The sequence below is a fragment of the Harmonia axyridis genome, chromosome 4 (assembly GCF_914767665.1).
Source record: "Harmonia axyridis chromosome 4, icHarAxyr1.1, whole genome shotgun sequence".
Classification (NCBI taxonomy): Eukaryota; Metazoa; Arthropoda; class Insecta; order Coleoptera; family Coccinellidae; genus Harmonia; species Harmonia axyridis.
In genome coordinates, this window is record NC_059504.1 from 49,245,334 (window position 1) to 49,270,889 (window position 25,556).

The 25,556-nt window shown below is 32.4% G+C and overlaps 1 protein-coding gene and 2 long non-coding RNA genes across 4 annotated transcripts; 1 reads left to right on the forward strand and 2 right to left on the reverse strand.

The window, feature by feature from the left end:
- Positions 1-4,696: 4,696 nt before the first annotated feature.
- LOC123677795 lies at positions 4,697-5,136 on the reverse strand. The gene is made up of 2 exons (XR_006747137.1): positions 4,948-5,136; positions 4,697-4,859 (listed from the first exon to the last, which is right to left on the reverse strand). It is a non-coding gene; the product is annotated as an uncharacterized LOC123677795 (long non-coding RNA).
- A 6,102-nt stretch (positions 5,137-11,238) lies between these two features.
- Positions 11,239-14,287, forward strand: LOC123677793. Of its 2 annotated transcripts, none has more exons than XR_006747135.1 (2): positions 11,239-11,522; positions 12,063-14,287. It is a non-coding gene; the product is annotated as an uncharacterized LOC123677793 (long non-coding RNA). The 2 variants fall into 2 exon arrangements; XR_006747136.1 differs by having other exon boundaries at positions 11,239-11,490.
- Positions 14,288-15,187: 900 nt separating this feature from the next.
- LOC123678735 lies at positions 15,188-19,308 on the reverse strand. Its single transcript, XM_045615894.1, has 3 exons — positions 19,105-19,308; positions 17,903-18,095; positions 15,188-17,237 (listed from the first exon to the last, which is right to left on the reverse strand). Exons 2-3 carry the CDS (start codon positions 17,980-17,982, stop codon positions 15,188-15,190), a joined length of 2,130 nt encoding a protein of 709 aa, XP_045471850.1. The 5' UTR covers positions 17,983-18,095; positions 19,105-19,308.
- Positions 19,309-25,556: the final 6,248 nt, after the last annotated feature.

Below are 25,556 nucleotides of genomic sequence, written 5' to 3' on the forward strand. Positions count from 1 at the left end.
ACTGTTTTATAAATTTGACGTACCATTTTTTGCATGAAATTCGCGTAGTAAGTGCTGCGTAATAGGTTGTAACAATTCATAATACAATACGGACAATAATTATAAGATCCTTTCCAACTTCTGAGTTGATTTTGATTTCATTGACTCTATTGGAAATAAAATCAACTCGAAAGTTGGATAGGACCATTCAAATATGATTATTATAAGCAGTTATTTATTAATCTAGGGCGTTTTCAATAAAGCAACAAGACAACCCTGTCTTGAAACAATTTTATTGGGGAATTCATATCATGTGACATAAGATAATGGCGTCCATTTTCTAATGTCGGACTAGTCTTGATTTTGGTTTCTAAGTTTATCAATAATTGAATGCTCATGCCATGCCATCATTGTAAAAAACATCACTCATATACCTCTTTACATTTCTGGGGTCTCCAGATATTTATTCGTTATTATTGAATCTGGATCGTTATGGCTGTGTTAGCCTTTCGGAAACTACGACCAAATTTACCATTCGTTCTTAACCCTACGTATTTATTTAAACTCAAGGAGATATTCAGTGAATTATGATTTAAGTCGATATTCTGTTCAAATTGATCTACTTTCCTCATATAATTTTCATAAGATGTAGTTGCATTATCTGAAAATAAGCATGAAAAGGCTCTATCTATTCTTGCATAATTTGAGTAGAATTTAATTATATATTTTTCCTTAGGTAACTCAACATACTTCGATGGATGTTATTATCTGGTGTTATAATTGGATGAAGGAATGTGATGGGATATTACAAAAAAATTACCTAGATAGGTCTTGCAATAAACAGAGAATAAGTCTGGTCAAACCTGAGGAGGTAAATGTTAAATATCAACAATTATTTATTTTACACCCATGTGGTGAGTATTAAAACTCTTTATTCAATGTTAGTGTTACACATGTCTGAATTTCCATTCTCATCTGGTAGAATTTCTATGAAACAATGATATCTTAATTGATTGAGTTGAACCATCTTTCGTTATAATTTTTCATGATCTTTTGATCTCTGAATTAAGATCTTAAAATTTTTCTAGAAATCATACTTGACTTTCTGGAGGTAATGTTTTCAACAAGTGACCCTGTCTTGAAACAATTTTATTGGGGAATTCATATCATGTGACATAAGATAATGGCGTCCATTTTCTAATGTCGGACTAGTCTTGATTTTGGTTTCTAAGTTTATGAATAATTGAATGCTCATGCCAAATTTTAAAAGGATTCGAATTTTTGTAGTACTAAATGACATAATCAGCTCGAATTAATTCTCACTGGTGCAGCCAGTCGAATACGCTATAAGATAAACCACTAATGTCATCATTGCAAATAACATCACTCATATACCTTTTTACATTTCTGGGGTCTCCAGATATTTATTCGTTATTATTGAATCTGGATCGTTATGGCTGTTAGCCTTTCGGAAACTACGACCAAATTTACCATTTGTTCTTAACCCTACGTATTTATTTAAACTCAAGGAGACTGACATTTCTATGTCCAGTGAATTATGATTTAAGTCAATATTCTGTTCAAATTGATCTACTTTCCTCATATAATTTTCATAAGATGTAGTTGCATTATCTGAAAATAAGCATGAAAAGGCTCTACCTATTCTTGTATAATTTGAGTAGAATTTAATTATATATTTTTCCTTAGGTAACTGAACATACTTCGATGGATGTTATTATCGGGTGTTATAATTGGATGGAGGAATGTGATGGGATATTACAAAAAAATTACCTAGATAGGTCTTGCAATATACAGAGAATAAGTCTGGTCAAACCTGAGGAGGTAAATGTTAAATATCAACAATTATTTATTTTACACCCATGTGGTGAGTATTAAAACTCTTTATTCAATGTTAGTGTTACACATGTCTGAATTTCCATTCTCATCTGGTAGAATTTCTATGAAACAATGATATCTTAATTGATTGAGTTGAACCATCTTTCGTTATAATTTTACATGATCTTTTGATCTCTGAATTAAGATCTTAAAATTTTTCTAGAAATCATACTTGACTTTCTGGAGGTAATGTTTTCAAAAAGTGACTTTTTCATCATAATAACGTTTTTGTCTAGACCTTTTCATTTGTGTATTATAATTTTTAGATTCAACTACTAATGGTTTTAGTTGTCTATCATAATAATCTCTGATTCCATCAACTGGGTTGGTAAAAACCATTTTCTAACTATGTATTTGTATCCATCAGTAAAACTAATTCAATTCTCTTTTCATCATTATTAAGTAATAATTTCAAAGTCAGTTTTGTTTTTTCCACCATCCGATTCGATTGAGGGTACCTTGAACCTGATATTCAGAAAAATTTTTAAATTTTCCTGAACTGAAGAGGACCTCCATCAGGGGCCAATATCTCAGGTATTCACCATCTCGCAACAGATCTTTAAGACAACCTAACTCTGTATCAGATGTGCATCAACATCTAAGCAAATTAATTTCACTCACTCATATATAATCACTCAGTTTTATAAACTACATATATATGGATCCTAAATACAAATTATCATATCCTATCTCATTCCAAGAAATATTTGTAATTTCATGCAATATTAGTTCTTTTTTTTCTAATGGAAACTATAATTGAGACAAATCCATCACAAGAAAGTACTCTATTCGCTATTTCATCACACATATTAGTCCAAAAATATTGTCTTGCTCTATTTTTGAACTTCATGATTCCAAAATGACCATAATAATTTTTTTGAATTACTTCTGATCTTATATTGAAAGGAAAGCCTATTTGATTTCCATAAAGAATTTAGGCCTTGATACAAGCAATGGAATATTTGTTCAGGGGTCAGAAATAAATAAATAAAAAGAATGAGTCATTACTCAACATCAATTTCAAATTTAAAATAGGGTTTAATTAAGATGCATAGAATCCCTGGTGTGTGTAAAGATTCGATTTTGTTTCAGACTTTCTGAGATATCCACCTGTTGCTTTGGTGTTCTACTTCGCCAGAGTTCTGTAAGGTGGCGCTCTTCAAAAATTTTCGAATTCCCGCTGTCTGCCTGGCGCCTTTTGAAAATGATATACTGATTCTAGACTTTACAAACTTTCACAATAAATTACATTTCAGTTTCTATCGAATTTTCAATCAAATGAATGGAATATAATGACAGAGTATAGAAGATTGTTACAAGCATAGAATATAAAATATTATTGTTCATCTGCAACAGAAGCGATCCCTCGAAATCAAGTAGGTATAAATCTGAAAAATCTCCTGATATGTATGAAAGTTTTACAGGTATCAGTAGACACACCAGGTTTCTATGCATCTTAGGTTTAATAATATCTGGTTGATTGATTAGTATTTTCACAATTGTTTTTAATTACACATGCATCTCATTCATTTTCAAATTTTTACTTACACCATTATGACAGACAGCATGTGATAAATCATTGGATATACACAGATGCTTGCCAGTTTGTAAACAAGTTTGAAACTATTCTCCGCAACCTAACTGGATATGCTGCTAGCGGTTTTTTAAAAATTACTAATAATGGTCTGTGATCTGTTTCAACAACAAACAGTCTACCGTAAACATACTCGTAAAATTTAATTTAAAATTTTTTATTCCCCATTTTGCAAACAGATATTTAAGACAACTTATCACTGTATCGGAACCAGCATTAACATCTAAGTGAATTAATTCCACCCTTTCAGTATAATAATCTACTATGAGCAAACATCATATATCACATTCCATCAGTAAAACTAATTCAATTCTCTTTTCATCATTATTAAGTAATAATTTCAAAGTCAGTTTTGTTTGTTTTATTTGGAATTTCATGCAATAACAGTTCTTCGCAACAAAATTTATCAACAATTTAAGGTCAGCATCTTTTTCTTTTAATAAGTATTTTTCGAAAGTAATTTCACAATTGTTATTACACATACATCTTATTCATTTTTAAATTATACTCATCAACATTATGACATACAGCACAAGATAAACAGGCCCTTGTCAGTTTTGTAAAAAGTTTGAAATCAAATTTTTGTAGTTGTAGAACCATTCACTTTAACCTAACTGGACATGTTCCATCATGTTTTTACTTACGTCAACCGAACTCGCAACTGGTTTTAATTATATATTTTTCCTCAGGTAACCATGAACTTTATGGATCTGATTTTCGTTGGATGTTACCATCTGGTGTAGTATTTGTCATAGGAATCTGATATGGGATATTATAAAAACAAAAAAAACATACGATGGTCTTGCACTATACAGAAGATAAGTCTGGATGCAATCAGATCAAAAGAAGGCTACTGCACAAATATTCATTTTCTGATCATTTGGTGAGTATTGAAACTCTATTCAATATAAGTGTTATATAAGTCTGAATTCCCATCCTCGTCTGGTAGAATTTCGATGAATCTATAGATTTCTCAATAGATGTGAACCATATTTCGTTTCAATGTTATAAATATGAACGATCCCCTCTCTTTTTCTGAATTCTCACCCGACTATCTGAAGGTATTGCTATTAGCCAGGAACTTTTTTCATCATATAACATTTTTGTTTTTGACTAGACCTTATCATTGGTGTATTATGATTTTTATAAACAACTACTGAAGGTTTCAATCTACTATCGTAATGAGGAAGAATATCTAAGATTCCTTGACATATTCCATTGGATTGCTGGATGGTATCATTTCTTTTTTATTGGAAACTCAATACTTGGGGAAAATTCTGCAATAAAGAACTCTATTCACTATTTGTTTTCACATACAGTGGCCTCTCGTTAACTCGAAATCCTCGATAACTGGAATTATTTTCAATCCCCTTGGAAAAACCTGTTTGAGCTGAAAAATATCCATGCATAACTGGAAATGATTTTACGGATATGTTTTACCATTTTTACTTTTATAAGCGAAGACACTCAAAAATTACCTCTATAACTCTAAGTCATCAGTGTAACTAGTTAACTCACAACCTCTGATCTCATTATGGAAGGAATACATGTTTGATTTCCCTTGAGCAAAAAGCCATTACAGTTAACAATTTTATATCCAAATTTAAAGTAGGGTGTGATATCTGGTAATTACATTCACAACAAAATTTTTCAACAAACTTCTTTTTTCACTCTTATCATTTCTAATTATTTGAGGTGTTTCCATAGTAAAGACTTGTATTATTTTGTATCAAGTAGTAGATTTCATTTTTTACAGATTTCAGATTAGACATAAATTTGTTCTTGAATTGTAAAGAGGTTGTTTTAAGAACAGAATGAAATATAGTTGAATTTAGTTTCATAGTTGTGGACATTTTCATATTACAATACTAATTTGCTAATTTTTGTTTGATGAATGATGTTATTTTATATATTTATTCCTGACTCTTAAACAGCAAAAAGCTGGTATCACAGCCTACATTTACATGATATCTCTCATAAACAACAATATTTCTTAAATATAATTCAAATCAGTCTTGTAAAAAAAAAAACATTAATTCCCCATATAATTATGTTTTTGTGGTGGAAAACCTCGTTTTTAAAAACAAAACGATTTATTTTGAATACAACAGTTCTTAGTGAGTTCACAATCAATTCTTAAAGAATGACCAATCAATTCTTAATGAGTACACAGATTCAGTCCCCTTTATAGATTTTCTTATCTAAATTCCTAGGTGAATAACAATTCAATAACAAGTGAAACAAAGGGCTATTCATAAAGATGAAATGCTGAATCTGCAATTAGATACATTGTAATATGTAGTTCTTATGGGATTGAAGGAAAGGATCTATTTATTTAGTAAGGGTTCATATTATGTAATTCCTCCCCTTCTTGGAAAAAGGTATCACCTGGCTGAGGTGTAGCTTTTAAAAATACATTTCTTTTGAAATATCTAAAAACAAAAGCAATAATAATTATTATTATAAATATTATTAAAATAAATGTGAAAGTTATTCCTATGGGTTGAAGATTCCACTGGTCTAAGTCTTCTAAGACGATGTCCGGAATATCTTCATTCTCGATATTTTCTTCTTTGGAATTATTCTTCATAAAATGGGTCTGCTTGGGTAGAATAATGTATTTTTCTTCATTTATGGTGGTTAGAGGGAAAATCTCTTTCTGTAGGTTGCTTATTTCACATTTTGAATGGAGGAGTGCCATCGAAGGAGTAAAATAATATTTAATTTGTTGAGGGCATTTCTCTTGAACTTTCACGTTGTCTATCGATAGAATACTTCCATCTTCTAACAATTTGATGTCTGAATGTGAAGTAGTTTTAATTCTAGGACAATTTTCTGTATGATTTTTCAATATGTTCCTGAGACATTCTGGGGGTTTATTTAATGATTCTTGATCACATAAGAAATCTTCTTCCACGGGATGACAATTATTTGTTGAAGTTGACCATTCCAATAATTCTTCTTGAGAGAGCATATAGGGATTGGTATGGGAAATGGTTAAATTATTCTGAGGTAGGAAGTAAAACTTGTATAGATCATAGCCTTTCTGATAAACAGTGGGAATTGAAATCAAAAAGAGTAATATTTTGTTTTGAAAAATAATCTTAGTATGACATAATTGATAATAATCTTTAAGGTGATGAACAGGTATTATTGTGACATTCTTGATTAACTCGACAAATTTAGCATAAGGTAAAATAGATTCGTGTAAAAGGTGTAATCTTGCAAAACTTATTGCTGTTTGAATTTCATCAAGGGTATTTTTAATATCTTTAATTTCAAATGTCATGAGATGCATTTGCTCTACCTCACGTAACTCTGGAACAATTTGTAATAGTTTCAGATTTTCATTCATATTTTTGAATTTAGTGATATACTTATTTTTCAGATCGTTTACAACAGTAGCTATTTGCTTCTGATTTTTCATGAGCGTTTTCTCATTTTTCTGTATGCTATTAAAATAGTTTCGATATAATTCTTCATCGTCTGAATCTAACGTTCCGAATAATATTTTTGAAATTTTACCACCAAGATTAACTAATCCTCTTTTAGTTTTAATACTCTTATTAAGAATCTCTTCAAGGGCTTTAAAGTTTATATCATTTGAATGTTGTAAATATTTATAATTTGCTGTCTGAGCAAAACCTAATTTTTGGTCTTTCAGATTTTCAATTTCCTTTTGATATTTGAAAATTATTTCCTCTATCCTATTTAAATCAATGTGATAAATCAATTGTAGATTCTTATTCGTAACATAGGCTTTTCCTAATAAAACGGGTAATATATTATTTTCTAAGGGAATGATTTCGAGTGCGTTTATTATGATACTTATTTTTGTCCATAGGATTATCATTATTAGAGTAAGTAGTATACCATTTGTTTGGTCCATTTTTGAATCTGCAAATAAAATTTAAAACTTATTTTTTTCGTTGTTTCAATATTTTTTTATGATAAATATGTTTATTTTTATCGTCTTCTAACAGAATTCTTGAAATTTTTAAATCAAAACTCTTATAGTCGAATTTCTCTTGCAAAATTCGTATAAGCGGTTTTTCTAATTCTGGTGATTTAAAAAATAATGTATAGGAACTTTTTGGTCTAATATATTCTTTAATAAATTTATATAAATCGCTTTCAATTGAATTTATGGAAACAATAAATCTGAGTTTTTCTCCGAATAGTTTAATTTTTATAACATTATAATTAGATGCAGTTTTGAATATTATTTGTAAATTAGATGAGTTAATACTTCTTTCTGTATAAGGTATTTCGAAAATTGGATTTTCAATATTGCTATGAATAGTTATATCGTCATGAATAATAACATTTTGAGTTTCAAAGTCAATTATATTTTCATCTTGTTCACTATTTTCGTCTGCGGAGTTTAAAAGATTTAAGCATTCATCTAACTCTTCGTCTGTTATCTGATTTGCAATTGAAATAAGATCATCATCTATTCCATTACACTCAATTAAATTCTCATTTGTATGTGTTGGTAAATGGTAAATAATCACGTTTATATTGGATTCACCAAAGATATATTTTAACATTTTTAAAATAATTGACCATTTTTTTCTCTTTCTCTACAGTTGTATTATGGATAATTTTCAGTTAGAGTTTATAGGTTTAATGTACCTCAACTCTGTAATTTTGTTTAATAATAATAATAAATAATTCTAGTCGATCTAATCCACATGCAATTCGTGGTAAAGCTAAAAATCTATCGTCATTAATATCGCATATTTTTCTAAGATTTAAAAGTGACTGAAAAACTGTTTCATATTCAGGTTTTTCATAATGACATTTTTTAGTAATTAAATAATAAATATTCCTATTATCTTCTCGGATTGTGGCAACTTCGCCAACTAATTTATTTTGATTCTTCAGTTTTCCTATTCCACCATATTTATTTTTAAATTCTAACGCTATTCCTTTATTCATTTTAAAATCTTGTGATACACAATGTGCTAGGGCAAAATTCTTTTGAGAATTGAATAAATTTCCTTCCTTTTCTTTAATGTTCGGTGAATCTTTTATATCGTTATTTTCTTGCGCCTTTATAAAATTTTCGTAAGTTAGGTCATCTTCCATAACTATTCTACTTAATGGGTAAGCACATTCTTTATTAGTTGAGAAAAATTGTGAATTGCATACTTGCTTTCTTCTGAATATAGGATCAAGGTTGCGAATAATCGGTGCTTTGATAACAGTTGGATTCGTATTACAATAGGAGTAATTGAACGGTTCGTGACCTACGTAACTTGATTGAAATTGTATGGGAGGTCGTTTAAATTTGCTTTTTCGACAAATATCATGGGGAATTTTATGGGAATTCATATCATTCGAATATTCTTTATTTATTTTTGTCCTTAAGTATTTTCGTTTTGGATCACTGGAAATATCCGTATAATTATGATCATTTACATCTTCTATCGATTTATGAATCAAAACATTATCATCTTTTTGTTCAATAGTATTTAATAATTCAGAGGGTTTATCTGATTTTTCTTCCGTGACTTTATTATTTTCAATTTCATTGGTTTCGCTATTATTCGTATCATTAGTTATATCGCATTCGAAAGTTACGTTTTCAATATTATTTATTTCTATAGGTTTCGACAATTGACTGTTTATTTCCGGGTTTGGATGATTAATGTCAATAGTTTTTTCATTTAATTTTCTAAAATTACTTGCAATACGCAGTTTCGGTTTTTGTGATAAATCTTTCTTTTTAGTTTCTAAATGACTAAGGTTTACTGGTACTTCAATAGGATTTTGATTTGTATTATCTAGCGTATGCTTTATGTCAATTCGTTTTCTAAAGTAGGGTCTCGAAAATTTTGTTTGGAAGTCGAAGGTTTCGAATGAAAATCTCTATTATGATTTTTATTATAAAATCTATCAAAGGATTCATTATTAGGATTTGATCCTATTTGAGTTAATTCTTCTACGAGAAATTCAGGGCTTCGATCATTATTATTATAGAATTTTCTCTGGGGATTATTTTGATATTGGGTCGAATAATTAGGTCTTTTTTGCGGATAAACTCGTGTCTGTACTGACATTCTTTCAGGTGGGGTAGTTATTCTTTGATTTGGATTCGGTTTAAAAACGTTTTGATTTCTCGACGTACTTGGAACACCAAACGTTTCACGTTGCGTAGGATAATGAGTATTTATTTGACGTTGCGTAAATTGTATCGGTCTCGAAGGGAATCTATGCTGCGTTTCATAATGCTGCGTTCGGTAATTATTATTTGAAAAATGATTGTATTTGTTTGTATTATTGCGATGATCGGAATAATTATTTCTCGATACATTTTTATGTATAGGATTTTTATTTCGACTTCTGTCTAATAATTCATACTGAGCCATATTACATAAATAATCTTTTACAGCGTTTACGGTATTATCAAAGTTAAATGCATTGTTAGTAATCAAATAAGTTCGTAATTCCATTGGGGAATTCGATATCAATACTGTTTTACATATTTTTAAAATATTCGATTTATAAATTAATTTCTCTGGATCAGGCATAGGATCTGAATCTATTCTATAATTAATTCGAATTTTCAACGATATTATTTTATCAATGAAATTCAACATGTCTTCATGTGGCTTCTTTGCTAAAAATTGCAATTGATGAATTAATACATCTAAATTTATTTGATCTCCGAATTTCGTATTTAAGAATCGTTTAAGAACGTCCCAATTGTTAGGTATATCAGAAGTAGATACCTCTGCTAATGCACGATCAGTAAGTTTCGATTTTACAACTGCGAAACAATAATCTTTAATTATTTGGGCTTCATTTGCAAACATGAATAAAAATTGTTCTGCGCTACGTAAGAACGAATGCAACTCATTTTCTTTTCCTGAAAATCTAGGTAATAACATTCCAAATTTTTCTGGCAATGTTAAATCTATTCTTTCTTGAGCCATATTTTTATTTTCTTTACGCTCTTTTTTACCTTTAAAATGCTTTACTGACGTAATCTTGATTAATTATTAATACAATAAAATAAAATATAGTAATCGGTTTTTTAAATGAGTAACCTAGGGAAAACTCTTATGTCGGTTTTTTAAAGAAACCTAGGAAAAACTATGATACAGTTTTACACACAAAACTATTAAAAAGGATGACTCTTTTTGTCCAGAATAAGTAAACTGGGAAGAAAGGATTGGAAAGGATTTTGCTCACCAAATTGTATTCTGTGAAGTCGTCACGGGGCGCTACTCAGGTGATCAGGGCTTCTGGGTGGTTTTCTACTCTCTGTTCGGTTGTGCTGAACGGTTGAAACCGACGTCCTGGGAAGATCGATGTTGATTGAGTTGGATTCTTGGATCACTGCAGGAACTTCTTCTTCTGGCAGGAAAGAATTGCACAATCAATGTCACCAAATTTTCTTCTTTAATAGGAACGGCACAATCCCATCAACTCGTCGCCAATTATGTTTTTGTGGTGGAAAACCTCGTTTTTAAAAACAAAACGATTTATTTTGAATACAACAGTTCTTAGTGAGTTCACAATCAATTCTTAAAGAATGACCAATCAATTCTTAATGAGTACACAGATTCAGTCCCCTTTATAGATTTTCTTATCTAAATTCCTAGGTGAATAACAATTCAATAACAAGTGAAACAAAGGGCTATTCATAAAGATGAAATGCTGAATCTGCAATTAGATACATTGTAATATGTAGTTCTTATGGGATTGAAGGAAAGGATCTATTTATTTAGTAAGGGTTCATATTATGTAATTATATATAAAGAAATTAATTAAGTTCAAGAAATTCCTTGAGGTCATGTCTCATTTTTTCAATATTTCCACTGCATGTTATTTCCACAGGAACAGAATTGAAAACATCATGAAAAAAACTATTCTGCATAGTCTCTACCATTCATAGTGGTAGAGAAATTGGCTCTACTTCTGTAGTCTGGTATAGGAGTTGATTAGAAGGATTGTTGGAATGTCTCCATTTGGTGATTTTTCTTATACAAGTTCTTCTGAGGCAATCTCAAGTATGAATTAATTTTCAAGGAAAATAATGAATGTAAGTTTGAGTATTCTTGCCAAACATAATCATAACACAAGTCATGAGTGAGATGTCATATTTTATTTAATATAGTTTCAAAATATCGACATTTGTATCGATTCAGGTTTGTAGTTTTTGTTATAGTAATTAATTGTTCAATATTGTAAATACTTCTTCCGTTACAGTTATTAAAACTACATCGATACATGTTTGTTTGAATTTGGATATCATCTCCAAAGATAGCCCCTAATTATAAGTCCCTGAATTCGAGACTTATAAATCGATACAAATGTCGATAGTTTAAAACTAGATCAAATAAAATATGACATCTCACTCATGATTTGTGTCATGATTAAGTTTGGCAAGAACACTCAAACTATGGCCATTGACGCAACACATTGAGGGTAGTCAATATTACATAAAACCCTAATTCATTTAAATTAAGGGTATTTGTGTGATTTATTCGAAATATAGAAACTTATCTATCCTTATATCTCAAGATACTATTTATTCATATGAGGGTACATAGCAAATAATTGATTCAACTTTTGTCTTCAGGTAAATATGTGAAAATTATAGTCAAGCTTGGAATAATTCACAATGAAGAACAAGTTCAAAGTTTATCTCAAGACATGGCTGGACTGTTGGAAAAAGACTCTAAAGAAAAGGATACAATAGCAAAATGTGAGATGGAAATGGCTGCGAAAAATTGTGGAAAGCTTTCCTACATTACTGCGAAGAATCCGAAGAAATTAAAGGTCACATTCATACAGGTGAAATAATTTATCAAATAGAAACAGAGTGTAGCAATTTTTTATTAGTTGAATTAGTAGGCTCTGGAACAGGAATTTTCTCACTGTTAGTATTTTTCAAGTGTTGCAACCATTTGAGTCATTCTTCATTTACTAAAAGTTCTAATTCTTCATTTAATTCAAAACTCATTTTCCAAATGTCTTAAAAAAAATCTTGCTCTGATAGCATAGTGGCAAAGAAACCCAAGAGGGTAACAAATTGACTATCAATTGATTATCAACATTTTTCTTTAGTAGTTGTTGCTTTCTCTTTTAAAATTTCCTCAAATTCCTTGGTTCTACTTTGCTCAATATCAATATCTTCTTTTTTTATGGTCCCATATATTATATGGAGACCATCTCTCTTGTGAACCTCTTGGACCCTAGTTATCAAATCTAATACCTAATCCACAGAACGATCACTGTCTAAATAGTGCTCAATAAAATATTGTTCCATAATTACCTTTGCTGTCACAAGAAATTCATGATTAACATTTTGTCCTTTGATAGTGGTGTGAATCATTCTCTTCATTAACAGAGGATCAGTTGAACCTGTAGTTCCCAAAAATTAGGTTAACTCTTTATATGTTTATAATGGACCTTTCATAATAAAGCAGATGTGGGAACTTCGTTTTTAGGCTTTTTAAAAATTATAGGATCTATGCGCAATAAAACTTTCTTTTCTCTTTTTTTTGCATATCTCATTTTTTCTGTGTCAGAAATTGGTGCTGCCGGGAATATTCTGATTTAGTAAGTCTCAATGGAATTTATTACAACCATCTTTGTTGCAACTTTTTTCTTTCTACAATATCTGATACGATGATTGTTATGCAAGCAACAAATTTTATTTTCTTGTACCCATTCTCGTCAGCAGTCTGAATCTAGCTGCTGGAAGTTACTGCAAGTAGATGTAGTTCATTTCAAAGTACATGCAATTGAATTTACTAGTATGGTTCTACTCACTGGCGGCACATATTTTTCTTCTTCCAAGATCAGTATCAGGATGACTTTTTATTTTGCTATCTCACCAAACCACAGAAATCAGAAATATAGATGTTATCAGTTTTAACATTTAGTTCACTCACTTTTTTGTTCTATTCAAATTTCAATGTTGTCGACAACTTGGAAACTAGCTCAGTGAGCTGTGGATTGAAAAATTATGTTGTCACAGTTTTAAACAGATTCTGAACTGCTATGAGAGATCAATTATTGGTAGTTCCTTGGGAATAAACCACCTTCATAAGAACTTCCTTATTTTATCATCTTGAAAGAAAGTTGAAGGTTATGAATGGTTTCTTTCAAGTCTTTATTACAATAAGAGAAACTTTGATTTTCGAATATTAGAAAAATAACAGACATTTGTATGAAACTGAAAGTATTGTCACATACCCCAAATTAAAAGAGTAGTCCACAAATTTTTATTCTGAAACATAAAATACAAAAATATGTTAATAAAACAATATCTTAAGATATCCAAGAATATTTCTTACAATTTATAGTGCCTATTTGATTCGATGGAATATAGAAGTTGTTAAATAAACTCAAATCACACTTGTGAAATTGCCGTAGGAAGGAAACTAATATTGCGTTTTTTGTTATTATGTGAATAGACTTTAAGATGAAATCTCTGTTTTCTGAGCAATACTTCAAGTTTGTTAAATAAACTCAAATCACACTTGTAAAATTGCCGTAGGTAGGAAACTAATATTGCTTTTTTTGTTATTATGTGAAAAGACTTTAAGATGAAATCTCTGTTTTCTGAACAATACTTCAAGTTTGTATACCGACATAATATTTCAAATTGCATTATACGTAAAATATAATAAAATAAAGAAATGTTCCCAACCTATAACCTAACCTATAACAGTCGATTTGGAACGTCTTTCAACGTTGTCGACTCCTTATCACTACACTTTTCGATCCTTCGCAATCTTCCTGTCTTGGGTTTTGTTTTATTTACCCGACCTCAATAAATATATCGATTTAAAATTGGTACACAATTTTAATCTAACACTGAGGAAAAATTGAAACAAAATAGATTGAGAAAGAATCGAAAATAAAAATCAATTATTAAATGGAAATTGAATTAACAATTAATTGAAAATGAAATATCAAATTATTGGAAAATGAAATATACAATTATTAAAAAATGAAATTTACAATTATCAGAAAAGGAAATATAGAATTATTAGAAACCAAATATAGAATTATTAGAAACCAAATATAGAATTATTAAAAAAAGAAATATAAAATTATTAGAAAACCAATTGAAGAATTTTCAGAAAACTGAACATAGAATTAGGAAACTAAATATGGAATTATTAGAAAACGAAATATAGAATTATTAGAAAACTAAATATAGAATTATTTGAAAACTAAATATAGAATTATTTGAAAACTAAATATAGAATTATTGAAAAACTAAATATAGAATTATTGAAAAACTAAATATAGAATCATTAGAAAACGAAATATGGAATTATAAGAAAACTAAATATAGAACTATAAGAAAACTAAATATAGAATCATTAGAAAACTAAATATAGAATTATTGAAAAACAAAATATAGAATTATTAGAAAACGAAATATAGAATTATTAGAAAACCAAAAAAAGAATTTTTAGAAAACTGAACATAGAATTAGAAAACTAAATATGGAATTATTAGAAAACGAAATATAGAATTATTAAAAAACGAAATATAGAATTATTAAAAAACGAAATATAGAATTATTGGAAAACGAAATATAGAATTATTGAAAAATAAAATATAGAATTATTAGGAAACTAAATATAGAATTATTAGAAAACTAAATACGGAATTATTAGAAAACCAAATATAGATTAGAAACGAAATATAGAAATAATTGAAAATTAAATATATCATTTATATTCAGATCATTCCGCGAAGTGACTTTGTGATGGGATATGCTGGAAAGTAGTTTACGTTATTGTATATGTAGGTGCGTAGAAGGTCTTGTCGGTATTGTGGGTGGCTTTTGGTGGCTGATAGAAAAAGGGAAATGCTATTGTGATTCGGCGTCTCGATCGCCGACACCACTTGCCGAGGATCGAGTCTGCCGATTATTCGCCAACGAAGGCCACTAGAGGACCGTCGTCGACGTAAAGCGTGGAGTACGTGAGTGGTGCCAAAGTCTTTAGTTGTCGGTCGTGTCCACGCATTAGTATGCGGTCCGTATTGTAGGTAAGACATGTGGGCGATGGCTTTCATCAGTACTAGGTGGGGTCGAGTGATATAGTCGTATTTGTCGGCCGCACGCAAATATATCTGTAAGTACTTGCGGTACCACACCATCGTTATGGTGGAATAGAATATCTTAATATCTTGAAATCTGAAACTCATAGATAAAATATGGTTGCTGTCCTCGTCCGTACAGATATATTTGAGTAAGCCACGTTGTTCGTTGTTGTTGGTATCGTTATCGTTGTTGCTGTTATCGTTGTCGTCGTTATCGTCGTCGTCTTCGTCGTCGATGATGTCTTCGATGTCGTCTTCGTTGTTGTCGTCATTGTCGTCGTTGTTGTTGTCTTCGTCGTCGTCGTCGTCGTTGTTGTTGTTGTTGGCGGCGTCGTCGTCGTCGTCGAACTCCTCTATGTAAGTGAGACTTTGGCGGCCTAGAAGTTTACGTAATCGTCCGTAGTCTATAAGTCTCGTCGTTCCGTCATTGAAGTACTTCAGTTTGATTTCTGCGTCGTACATGCGTCTGACGGCGTCGCGAGTTGGTGATTGCTTCCAAGACGCCATGGCGGCGATCAGGTTCCCGAGGTATTTGACGCCTGTGCTCTCTACGTGGTGTCGCCAATCACCACGGAAAGTGCCTAAGGTGCACTCTTCATTCTCCGATACGCCGTCGTCGCCGTTACGAACGACACAAAAATGATCTTTGATCGAGGTCAAAAAATGCGATTGCGGCGTTAGTGAGGCCAGGGCCTCTTCGAACCCGTCGAAATTTGCCACGAATTCTATTCGCAATTTTAGACCGTCACCAACTTGTAGCAGTCTGTGATCCTGGCATTTAATGAAGTTTTTCATAAATTCCGTCTTCCCCTTGACGAACTTACTGCAATTGCGATATTCACCGAATATGGTATATAACGTCATATTGGCTTTTCTATGCGGTCTGATCATGTGGTATGTCGGATCGTAGGATTGGAGATAACTGATGTTTTCGTATCGATCTTCGGCGAAAGGCGATTTACACGTGATGTAACCGCCGTTTTGTATGTCGTGACATCTGTAGAAGGTTTTTTCCTTAGCTTTCGATAATTTCCGAAGGGCCGTAGGGAAATGTAAAAAGAGAGGTAGGGTTGGGTGGTACAGTACCGTTCCAAAGTGCAATTGAACAAGAAGAATCGACGTCGTGTTGTTCGATGATATTATCGATTGTAAGGTTTCGCCTACGCTTTCCGGTTCGGCTAAGATGCCGTGCTTACATCGGTAATACATGAAGCATACCTTGTAAAATTTAAAATCCGGATTATAATTCCGGTGCATCGCTTCCTCACCGCTTTCGACGATGTCGTTCGCCAACGTCCGTTTATCCCGGACGAAGGCGTCGACTCGTCGCCAAACGGTGGGTGCGTCTTCAGCAAATAATTTCAGCGACTGCGTCCCGTCGCAGCATATACCTTGCGGTATGCCGTGCGTTTGGGTCTTCGTTTCTGGGCCCAGCGCGTCCAGGCCGGCTTGCAGCACTTTCTTAATAAAATATTGTTTGATACCGACCGGTATTGAGGTCGACTCGTGCAATGCGATTACGAAAGTATTGTGATTGCCTGAGCCTCCAAGGTGGAACTCACGGTGGTATTTGAAACCGTAATTATCCTTTAACATTGTTAATACCTTATAATTATAACAGGGTTTCGTTGTGGCATCGTATCTGATGCGTGTTGTGTCAGTCAGGTTGAAAGCGACCAGGGATCTGAAATATGAAGAGAAAATAAGTGACGATTAACGAAAAAGCAGACAAACATACAGACAGACAGACATACAGACAATCATATAGCTAGGAAATTGAAAGTTGAAAATTTCAGGAAAAGTGGGCGTGGTTTCGTGGAAAGCGAACAAACAGACAGACAGACATATAAAATCAACAGGCTATAATTTTCTTTTACTTCGATAATTTTCCTAGTAGTCAATAAATGTACTAGTAAATCAGAATCCGAGAAGAAAAATTTTATAGTCTTTCTCTTTCTGTGAATAATGTATCACCCTGTAGTGAAGATCAAATTGTCAAATTCCATTCATGATATGAACATCATTGCCCTGTATATCTGAAACTATTAATGTGAGGAGACTGTCGATTAATATGTATTGAAGTTACTCATTATATGTCAAATAGACAGAAATAATTGAAATTGAAGAAATAATTTGAATTTTTAATGTTGAATGAATAATTTTCATTTCAGATAAAAGCTTCAATTGGTTATTCAGTATATATTTGTTTTTATATAACATATTAATAATAATATTATTGAATTATAAGAAAATTGTTGAAAATGTTTCCAAAATTTGTCACAAAATATAAGAACAACAACAACAAAAAGTGAAAATAAGAAATAATATACGTAAAATTATAATACTTACTCGCTCAATACCAAATATGAATCGACGTCCATGCGATAGCGGACATCCTCCAGTTCTTTCAACGTCAACGGGTCGGACATCGTGAACCTGTCAATCGACGATGCACTATCACTAAAAAGTTGATAGAATTTAAATGTCAATAACACACACACTCTGCAATTAACTCAACGGAGATGGCTCTCAGACGCTGGCACTAAAAAATATAAAACAAAATGTGTCAGAATAAGCTTTTCGTGAAGTACCCTAAAAAGAAAAAGAAATTATTAACTGAGAAATTTTGCCATACATCGTGTGACACATTGCAAATTTCAACCAAATGAAAACTGAAATATCGCATACAATTCGATTGAGGACGAAATAATGCGACTTTCGAAATTATTCTTTCTACATTTATCAACACATTTGGAAATTATCGTTTTATTATTGTTAACATCACTATTATTATTATTATTAGGTGAAAAGAATGTAGCGAATTATTTGTCAGATTGTGATGAATAAGAAGTCGAATATAAAAACAGGTATAAGATATTAATATATCGACTAAAATCGAAGACACAATCGTAAAGTTTGTTCTTAAATGTTATTTATAATATTATTGCTTATCGTTAGGTAAACTACTATTGTGCATCTTAAATTGAAATGGTAAATATAACATTATTATTTTCATCAATTAGATATCTTTTGGTTGATTCATGATAATATGTAATTTTTTTCAATATATAACGAGAATAGTAATCTGTTAATAATAGTGAAACGTGAAAAATGACGAGAATTTAAGGAAAAATGTATTATACTTATTATTAGATAATTAACATTAAAATCGAGATGAATCGTGAAAACTCTAGAGAGAAAGAGAGAGAGAGAGAGAGAGTACATTTCATGAATATATTAAAATTACACGAATGTAGTTAACAATATTCGATTAATATCGAATAGGAATAATAGAAAAGTATAAACTAATCGCATAATGAAATTGTTCAAAGTGCTTTGCAATAAATGGGGGTTATTTTCTTTAAACGTTGGATTGAATGTTCATGATTGTTAAAATAGTCTTTTATTCGATTTAACCGTGCAGAGGAAATTCGAATGAGATTTCTATTGTTGCATAATAATTGTTGTTATTTTTGATAAAACCTAATAAGTTTTCAGAGAAACGCAATTGCGTCATGATCCGATCGAAAAATAGCTTATTTGATACATACATTGCAGGCGGAATAAAAGCCGTGGAAAAATTTATAGCCACACACTCTTCAACACTCGAAAGTGGAAACAAAAGGTAATTGAGAAATAAACTTGCGAAAAATTAGAAAACTAGGAAATTTGGTATAACACCGGAAAAATCGAAAAATAGCAAACTGATCTGTAGACTTTGAGACTAAGATCTGATTATTATTTGTAAATGTTGTCCCATCGTGGCTTGTTTATAATTTTTTTTTCCTTATGCACATGTTAAAAAAAATATCGCATCGGGTCTATCGATGAGATACTTTAGTGATTTTCTGTTTGTTTGAGAAAAATTGAAATATAATAATTGAAAGTTTTCGAAATTTAGCAGATAGAGGATTTCGTTAAATATATTTATAGGGATATACAGGGTCGTTCGGTTTTCGGTAGTATCGAATTGAAGCGTTGAGAGGAGTGCATAGTTGATATTACCGAAAAGAAATTTTAGTTAATAAATAATTTATCGGATATACGGGGTGGTGTACTTACGTTGGTGCAATTTTACACCTTTTTGGTGATGACGATTTTAACGTTTACATCGAAAACATATACTCCGACGAACATTTTAAAGGGGGGTTCTATGAGATATATTTTTATTGGAAATTTTGTTTGTGGATTAATTTCTTCGTTAATTTGTTTAGTCGTCCATCGTAGTGGAAAACGGAAATTTTGTCATAGCATAATTTATTATTACACTTCATTTATTTACGCATGAGTTATATTAATAATGCCGGAGAAAAATCCGTTTGAAGGGAAAATATATAGTTGAAGTATAAAGTGGAGTATCTAATTAATATATCGAATATAAATCTGCCTTAATAGTAATGAATGTGAATGAAATATGGATCTCTCTCGTCTTATACAGGGTTACTCTTGTTGTTTGTCGTATCTTCGTAAGAGATAGTATTGTTAGCTATTTATCGTAGAGAATGTTATGTTTCTTAAATCCAGCCAACATTTTCACGGGGCCGGAGGGAAATAGGGGTCCTGGGTGGGTTATATAAATAGATAATTGATCTGTAATTAAAACTGAAGTGTAAAAATTGACGAAAAATCAACGACATTTTGTGTGAACAAGTTATGATAAAAATTGTTAAAAATTATATGTCGTGTACCATTGATTCTTAGAATTAAATGTCGATATGGAAGGGACCGTGTTCTTCCGATGAGGGAGAATAGTATTTGGATGATCTGTAAGTAATTGGGCGTGGTCAATTATAGGGGGCGTGGTTCGGATAAGTGGGCGGGGCTATCTTATAACAGTCGTATCTCCGTAACGGGAGGTGCTACGGAGGTGCGGATGGTACCGTTGGATTCGTCGTCGATCCTAGATTACATTTCAGTCTTTACATCTCTTGAATACTGGACAGGGGTGGAGATAATGACATGTGAAAAAAAAGTGCCAGAAATCGCTCTAACCTAAGGAGATCTCGCCTAACCTTGTTAACATAATTCTTCGAGATCTCTTATATTTACCGAGTTACGTTATATCTGGAGAACTACTGATCGTAGAGAGGTGCCGATTGTATTTTCGAGTTCTCCAGGACCGGGAGCAACTTTTTCGTAATTTTTGAAATTTTCGAAAATCTCGAAAATTTCGAGAACCGCTGGTCCTAGCGATCGATTTTTGCCATTTTCGAGATCCCCTCGATCGCACCTTTCATTTGATACCAAACTCGACATGTTTCGGAATTTTCAAAAATTCGCGTCGTGTGCCATTGATTCTTAAAGTTTTATGTCGATCTGGTAGGGTCCGTGTTCTTTCGATGAGGAAGAATAGTATTGGGATGATTTCTAATTAAGTGGGCGTGTCCAATTATAGTGGGTGTGGTTTTTAAAAGTGGGCGTGGCCATCTTATAACGGCTGTATCTCCTCAACGGAGGGTGCTACGGAGGTGCGGATGGTACCGTTGGATTCGTCGTCGATCCTAGATTACATTTCAGTCTTTACATCTCTTAAATACTGGACAGGGGTGGAGATAATGACATGTGAAAAAAAAGTTCCAGAAATCGCTCTAACCTAAGGAGATCTCGCCTAACCTTGTTAACATAATTCTTCAAGATCTCTTATATTTACTGAGTTACGTTATATATGGAGAACTACTGATCGTAGAGAGGTGCCGATTGTATTTTCGAGTTCTCCAGGACCGGGAGCAACTTTTTCGTCATTTTTGAAAATTTCGAAAATCTCGAAAATTTCGAGAACCGCTGGTCCTAGCGATCGATTTTTGCCATTTTCGAGATCCCCTCGATCGCACCTTTCATTTGATACCAAACTCGACATGTTTCGGAATTTTCAAAAATTCGCGTCGTGTGCCATTGATTCTTAAAGTTTTATGTGGATCTGGTAGGGTCCGTGTTCTTTCGATGAGGAAGAGTAGTATTGGGACGATTTCTAATTAAGTGGGCGTGTCCAATTATAGTGGGTGTGGTTTTTAAAAGTGGGCGTGGCCATCTTATAACGGCTGTATCTCCTCAACGGAGGGTGCTACGGAGGTGCGGATGGTACCGTTGGATTCGTCGTCGATCCTAGATTACATTTCAGTCTTTACATCTCTTAGTTACTGTACAGGGGTATAGATAATGACATGTAAAAAAAAAGTTCCAGAAATCGCTCTAACCTAAGGAGATCTCGCCTAACCTTGTTAACATAATTCTTCAAGATCTCTTATATTTACTGAGTTACGTTATATATGGAGAACCGTTGATCGTAGAGAGGTGTCGATAGTATTTTTGTACTCTCCAGGTCCGGGAGCACCTTTTTAGCAATTTTTGAAATTTTGAAAAATGTTGAATATTTCGAGAACCGTACCTCCTACAGAACAATTTTCGACATTTTTGAGATCCTCTCGACCGTACCTTTCATTTGATACCAAACATGAAAAATCGTTTGGTTTGTTTACTTTTTTTGAAATCGTGATAACTCGGAAACCGTTCGGCTTACCTAACAATTTTAGACATTTTTGAGATCCATAAAATAAGACCTTTCATTTGATACCAAATTCTTCACTATTTGGATTTGTTTACATTTCTTAAAATGTTAATAACTCCTGAACCGTTGATCCTACACAACAATTCTATTACTATTTAATTGTATCATCTATCTGCCAACAATTTTACGGGGCCGGGGGGGAATAGGGGCCCTGGGTGGGTAATATATAAGAACAATATTGATATGTCATTAAAAGTGAATCTTGAAAATTGATGAAAATTCAAGGAAAAGTAGGCGTGGTTTGATGAAAAGTGGGTGTGGCTTCTATCAAAATAGTAATTTCGAGAAGAATATAGCTATTTCTAGTAGAGAATACATTTTACTCCAATCAACCAACAATTTCACGGGGCCGGGGGGGAATAGGGGCCCTGGGTGGGTAATATATAACGAGAATATTGATCTGTCATTAAAAGTTAAATACCGAACCCCTTAAAAATGAATAAATTGTATATACCTATAATGCTTTATGACAACCGACTAACGTATTATTTGGGAAAGTAGGCGTGTTTTGGAAAACTGGGCGGGGCTATCTTATAATGGCCGTATCTTCGTAACGGGAGGTGCTACGGAGGTGCGGATGGTATAGTTGGATTCCTCTTCGCTCATAGATTACATTTCAACAAAAAAATTCACTAGGTATGGAACGGGGGTAGAGATAATGACACGTTTTCTAAAAGTGCCAGAAATCGCTCTAACCTACGGAGAAGTCTCCTAATGAGCTCACATAATCTCGTAGATCATGTAATTAATTTTAATCAATCACCCAACAATTTTTCGGGGCCGGAGGGGAATAGGGGCCCTGGGTGGGTAATATATAACGACAATATAGATCTGCCATAAAAAGTTAAATACTGAATTTTTGACATTATTGAGATCCATAATTTAACACCTTTCGTTTGATACCAAATTTGTCAACTTTTAGGGTTTGTTTACATTTTATAAAATGTTAATAACTCGGAAATCGTTGGTCCTACCCAAGAAATTGAAACATATTTGAGTTCGATAATTTTAGACCTTTCATTTGATACCAAACACGTGAGTTTATCAATTTTAAATTCATTTCAAATGTCGATTTTTTGAAGGCCGAATCCACTATTTCATTGTATCATCAACAATTTTACGGGGCCGGGGGGGAATAGGGGCCCTGGGTGGGTAATATATAAGAAGAATATTGATCTGTCATTAGAAGTTGAATACTGAACCCCTTATAAATAAATATATTGTATATACCTATAATGCTTTATGAGAACCGAGTAACGTATAATTTGAGAAAGTGGGCGTGGTTCGAAAAAGTGGGCGGGGCTATCTTATAATGGCCGTATCTCCGTAACGGGAGGTGCTACAGAGGTGCGGAAGGTACCGTTGGATTCCCCTTCGCTCATAGATTACATTTCAACAAAAAAATTCTCTAGGTATGGGACGGGGGTAGAGATAATGACACGTTTAGTAAAAGTGCCAGAAATCGCTCTTACCTAAGGAGAACTGACCTAATGAGCTAATATGATTCTTCAAGATCTCTTATATTTAGTAAGTAACGTTATTTCGGGAGAACCGTGGAAGCTACCGAATATTCTATGACATTTTTGAGATCCTCTCGGCTGTACCTTTCATTTGATACCAAACATGAAAAATTTTGGGTTTGTTTACATTTATTAAAATCGTAATAACTCGAAAACCGTTGATGCTACTCAAAAATTAGTGATATTATTGACATCCATAATTTAAGACCTTTCGTTTGATACCAAATTAGTCAAAGGTTTAGGTTTGTTTACATTTATTAAAATGTTAATAACGCGAAAACTGTTGATCCTATCCAAGAATTTTTGATATATTTTAGATCGATAATTTTAGACCTTTCATTTGATACTAAATTTAACATTTTTTTTAGAATTCTTAAAACGTTAATAAGTCGGAAACCCTTCATGCTACAGATGAATTTTAAACATTATTGAGATCCATAATTTGAGACCTTTCATTTGATAGCACACTCGAAAATTTCTTGGGTTTGTTTACATTTATTAGAATCGTAATATCTCGAAAACCATTGATCGTATCCAACAATTTTTGACTTATTTGAGATCGATAATTTTAGATCTTTAGTTTGATACCGAATTCGACAATTTTTTGGGTTTGTTTACATTTATTAAAATCTTGATAACGCGAAAACCGTTGGTCGTAGCGAACAATTTTTTACTTATTTGAGATCGATAATTTTAGATCTTTAGTTTGATATCATTTTCAACGATTTGTTTAGATATTTTCAATTGTTAATAACTCGGAAACCGTTGATCCTAGAGATTAATTTTAAACATTATTGAGATCCATAATTTAACACCTTTCGTTTGATACTAAATTTGTCAACTTTTAGGGTTTGTTTACATTTTATAAAATGTTAATAACTCGGAAATCGTTGGTCCTACCCAAGAAATTTAAACATATTTGAGTTCGATAATTTTAGACCTTTCATTTGATACCAAACACGTGAGTTTATCAATTTTCGATTTTTTGAAGGCCGAATCCACTATTTCATTGTATCATCTATCAGCCAACAATTTTACGGGACCGGGGGGGAATAGGGGCCCTGGGTGGGTAATATATAACGAGAATATTGATCTGTCATTAGAAGTTGAATACTGAACCCCTTATAAATTAATATATTGTATATACCTATAATATTTCAAGATATCCGAGTGACGTATAATTTGAGAAAGTGGGAGTGGTTTGGAAAAGTAGGCGGGGCTATGTTGTAACGGCCGTATCTCCGTAACGGGAGGTGCTACGGAGGTGCGGATGGTACCGTTGGATTCCTCGTCGATCCTAGATTACATCTCAACAAAAAAATTCTCTAGGTATGGGACGGGGGTTGAGATAATGACACGTTTAGTAAAAGTGCCACAAATCGCTCTAACCTAAGGAGAAGTCTCCTAATGAGCTCACATAATTTTTCAAAATCTCCTATAGTTACTGAGTTACGTTATATCTGGAGAACCGTGGAAGGTAGAGAGGTATCGATTGTATCATTGTACTCTACAGGTCCGGGAGCACCTTTCCCGCGATTTTGGAAATTTTCTAAAATGTTGAATATAATATATAACGACAATATAGATCTGTCATAAAAAGTTTAATATTGAACCCCTTACAAATAATAATATTTTATATACCTATAATGCTTTATGAGAACCGAGTAATTTATAATTTGAGGAAGTGAGCGTGGTTTGGAAAAGTGGTCGGGGCTATCTTATAATGGCCGTATTTCCGTAACGGGAGGTGCTGCGGAGGTGCGGATGGTACCGTTGGATTTCCCGTCGATCCTAGATTACATTTCAACAGAAAAATTCTCTAGGTATGGGACGGGGGTAGAAATAATGACACGTTTAGTAAAAGTGCCAGAAATCGCTCTAACCTAAGGAGAACTGACCTAATGAGCTAACATAATTC

What these genes read in the sequence shown, in the direction of transcription:
- LOC123678735 (XM_045615894.1), bottom strand. Translation starts at nt 17,982, where the DNA reads ATGTCCGACCCGTTGACGTTGAAAGAACTGGAGGATGTCCGCTATCGC. An exon ending in TCATATTTGGTATTGAGCGA is followed by an intron (nt 17,238 to 17,902) that starts GTAAGTATTATA and finishes TTCATATTTCAG; the next exon opens with ATCCCTGGTCGCTTTCAACC.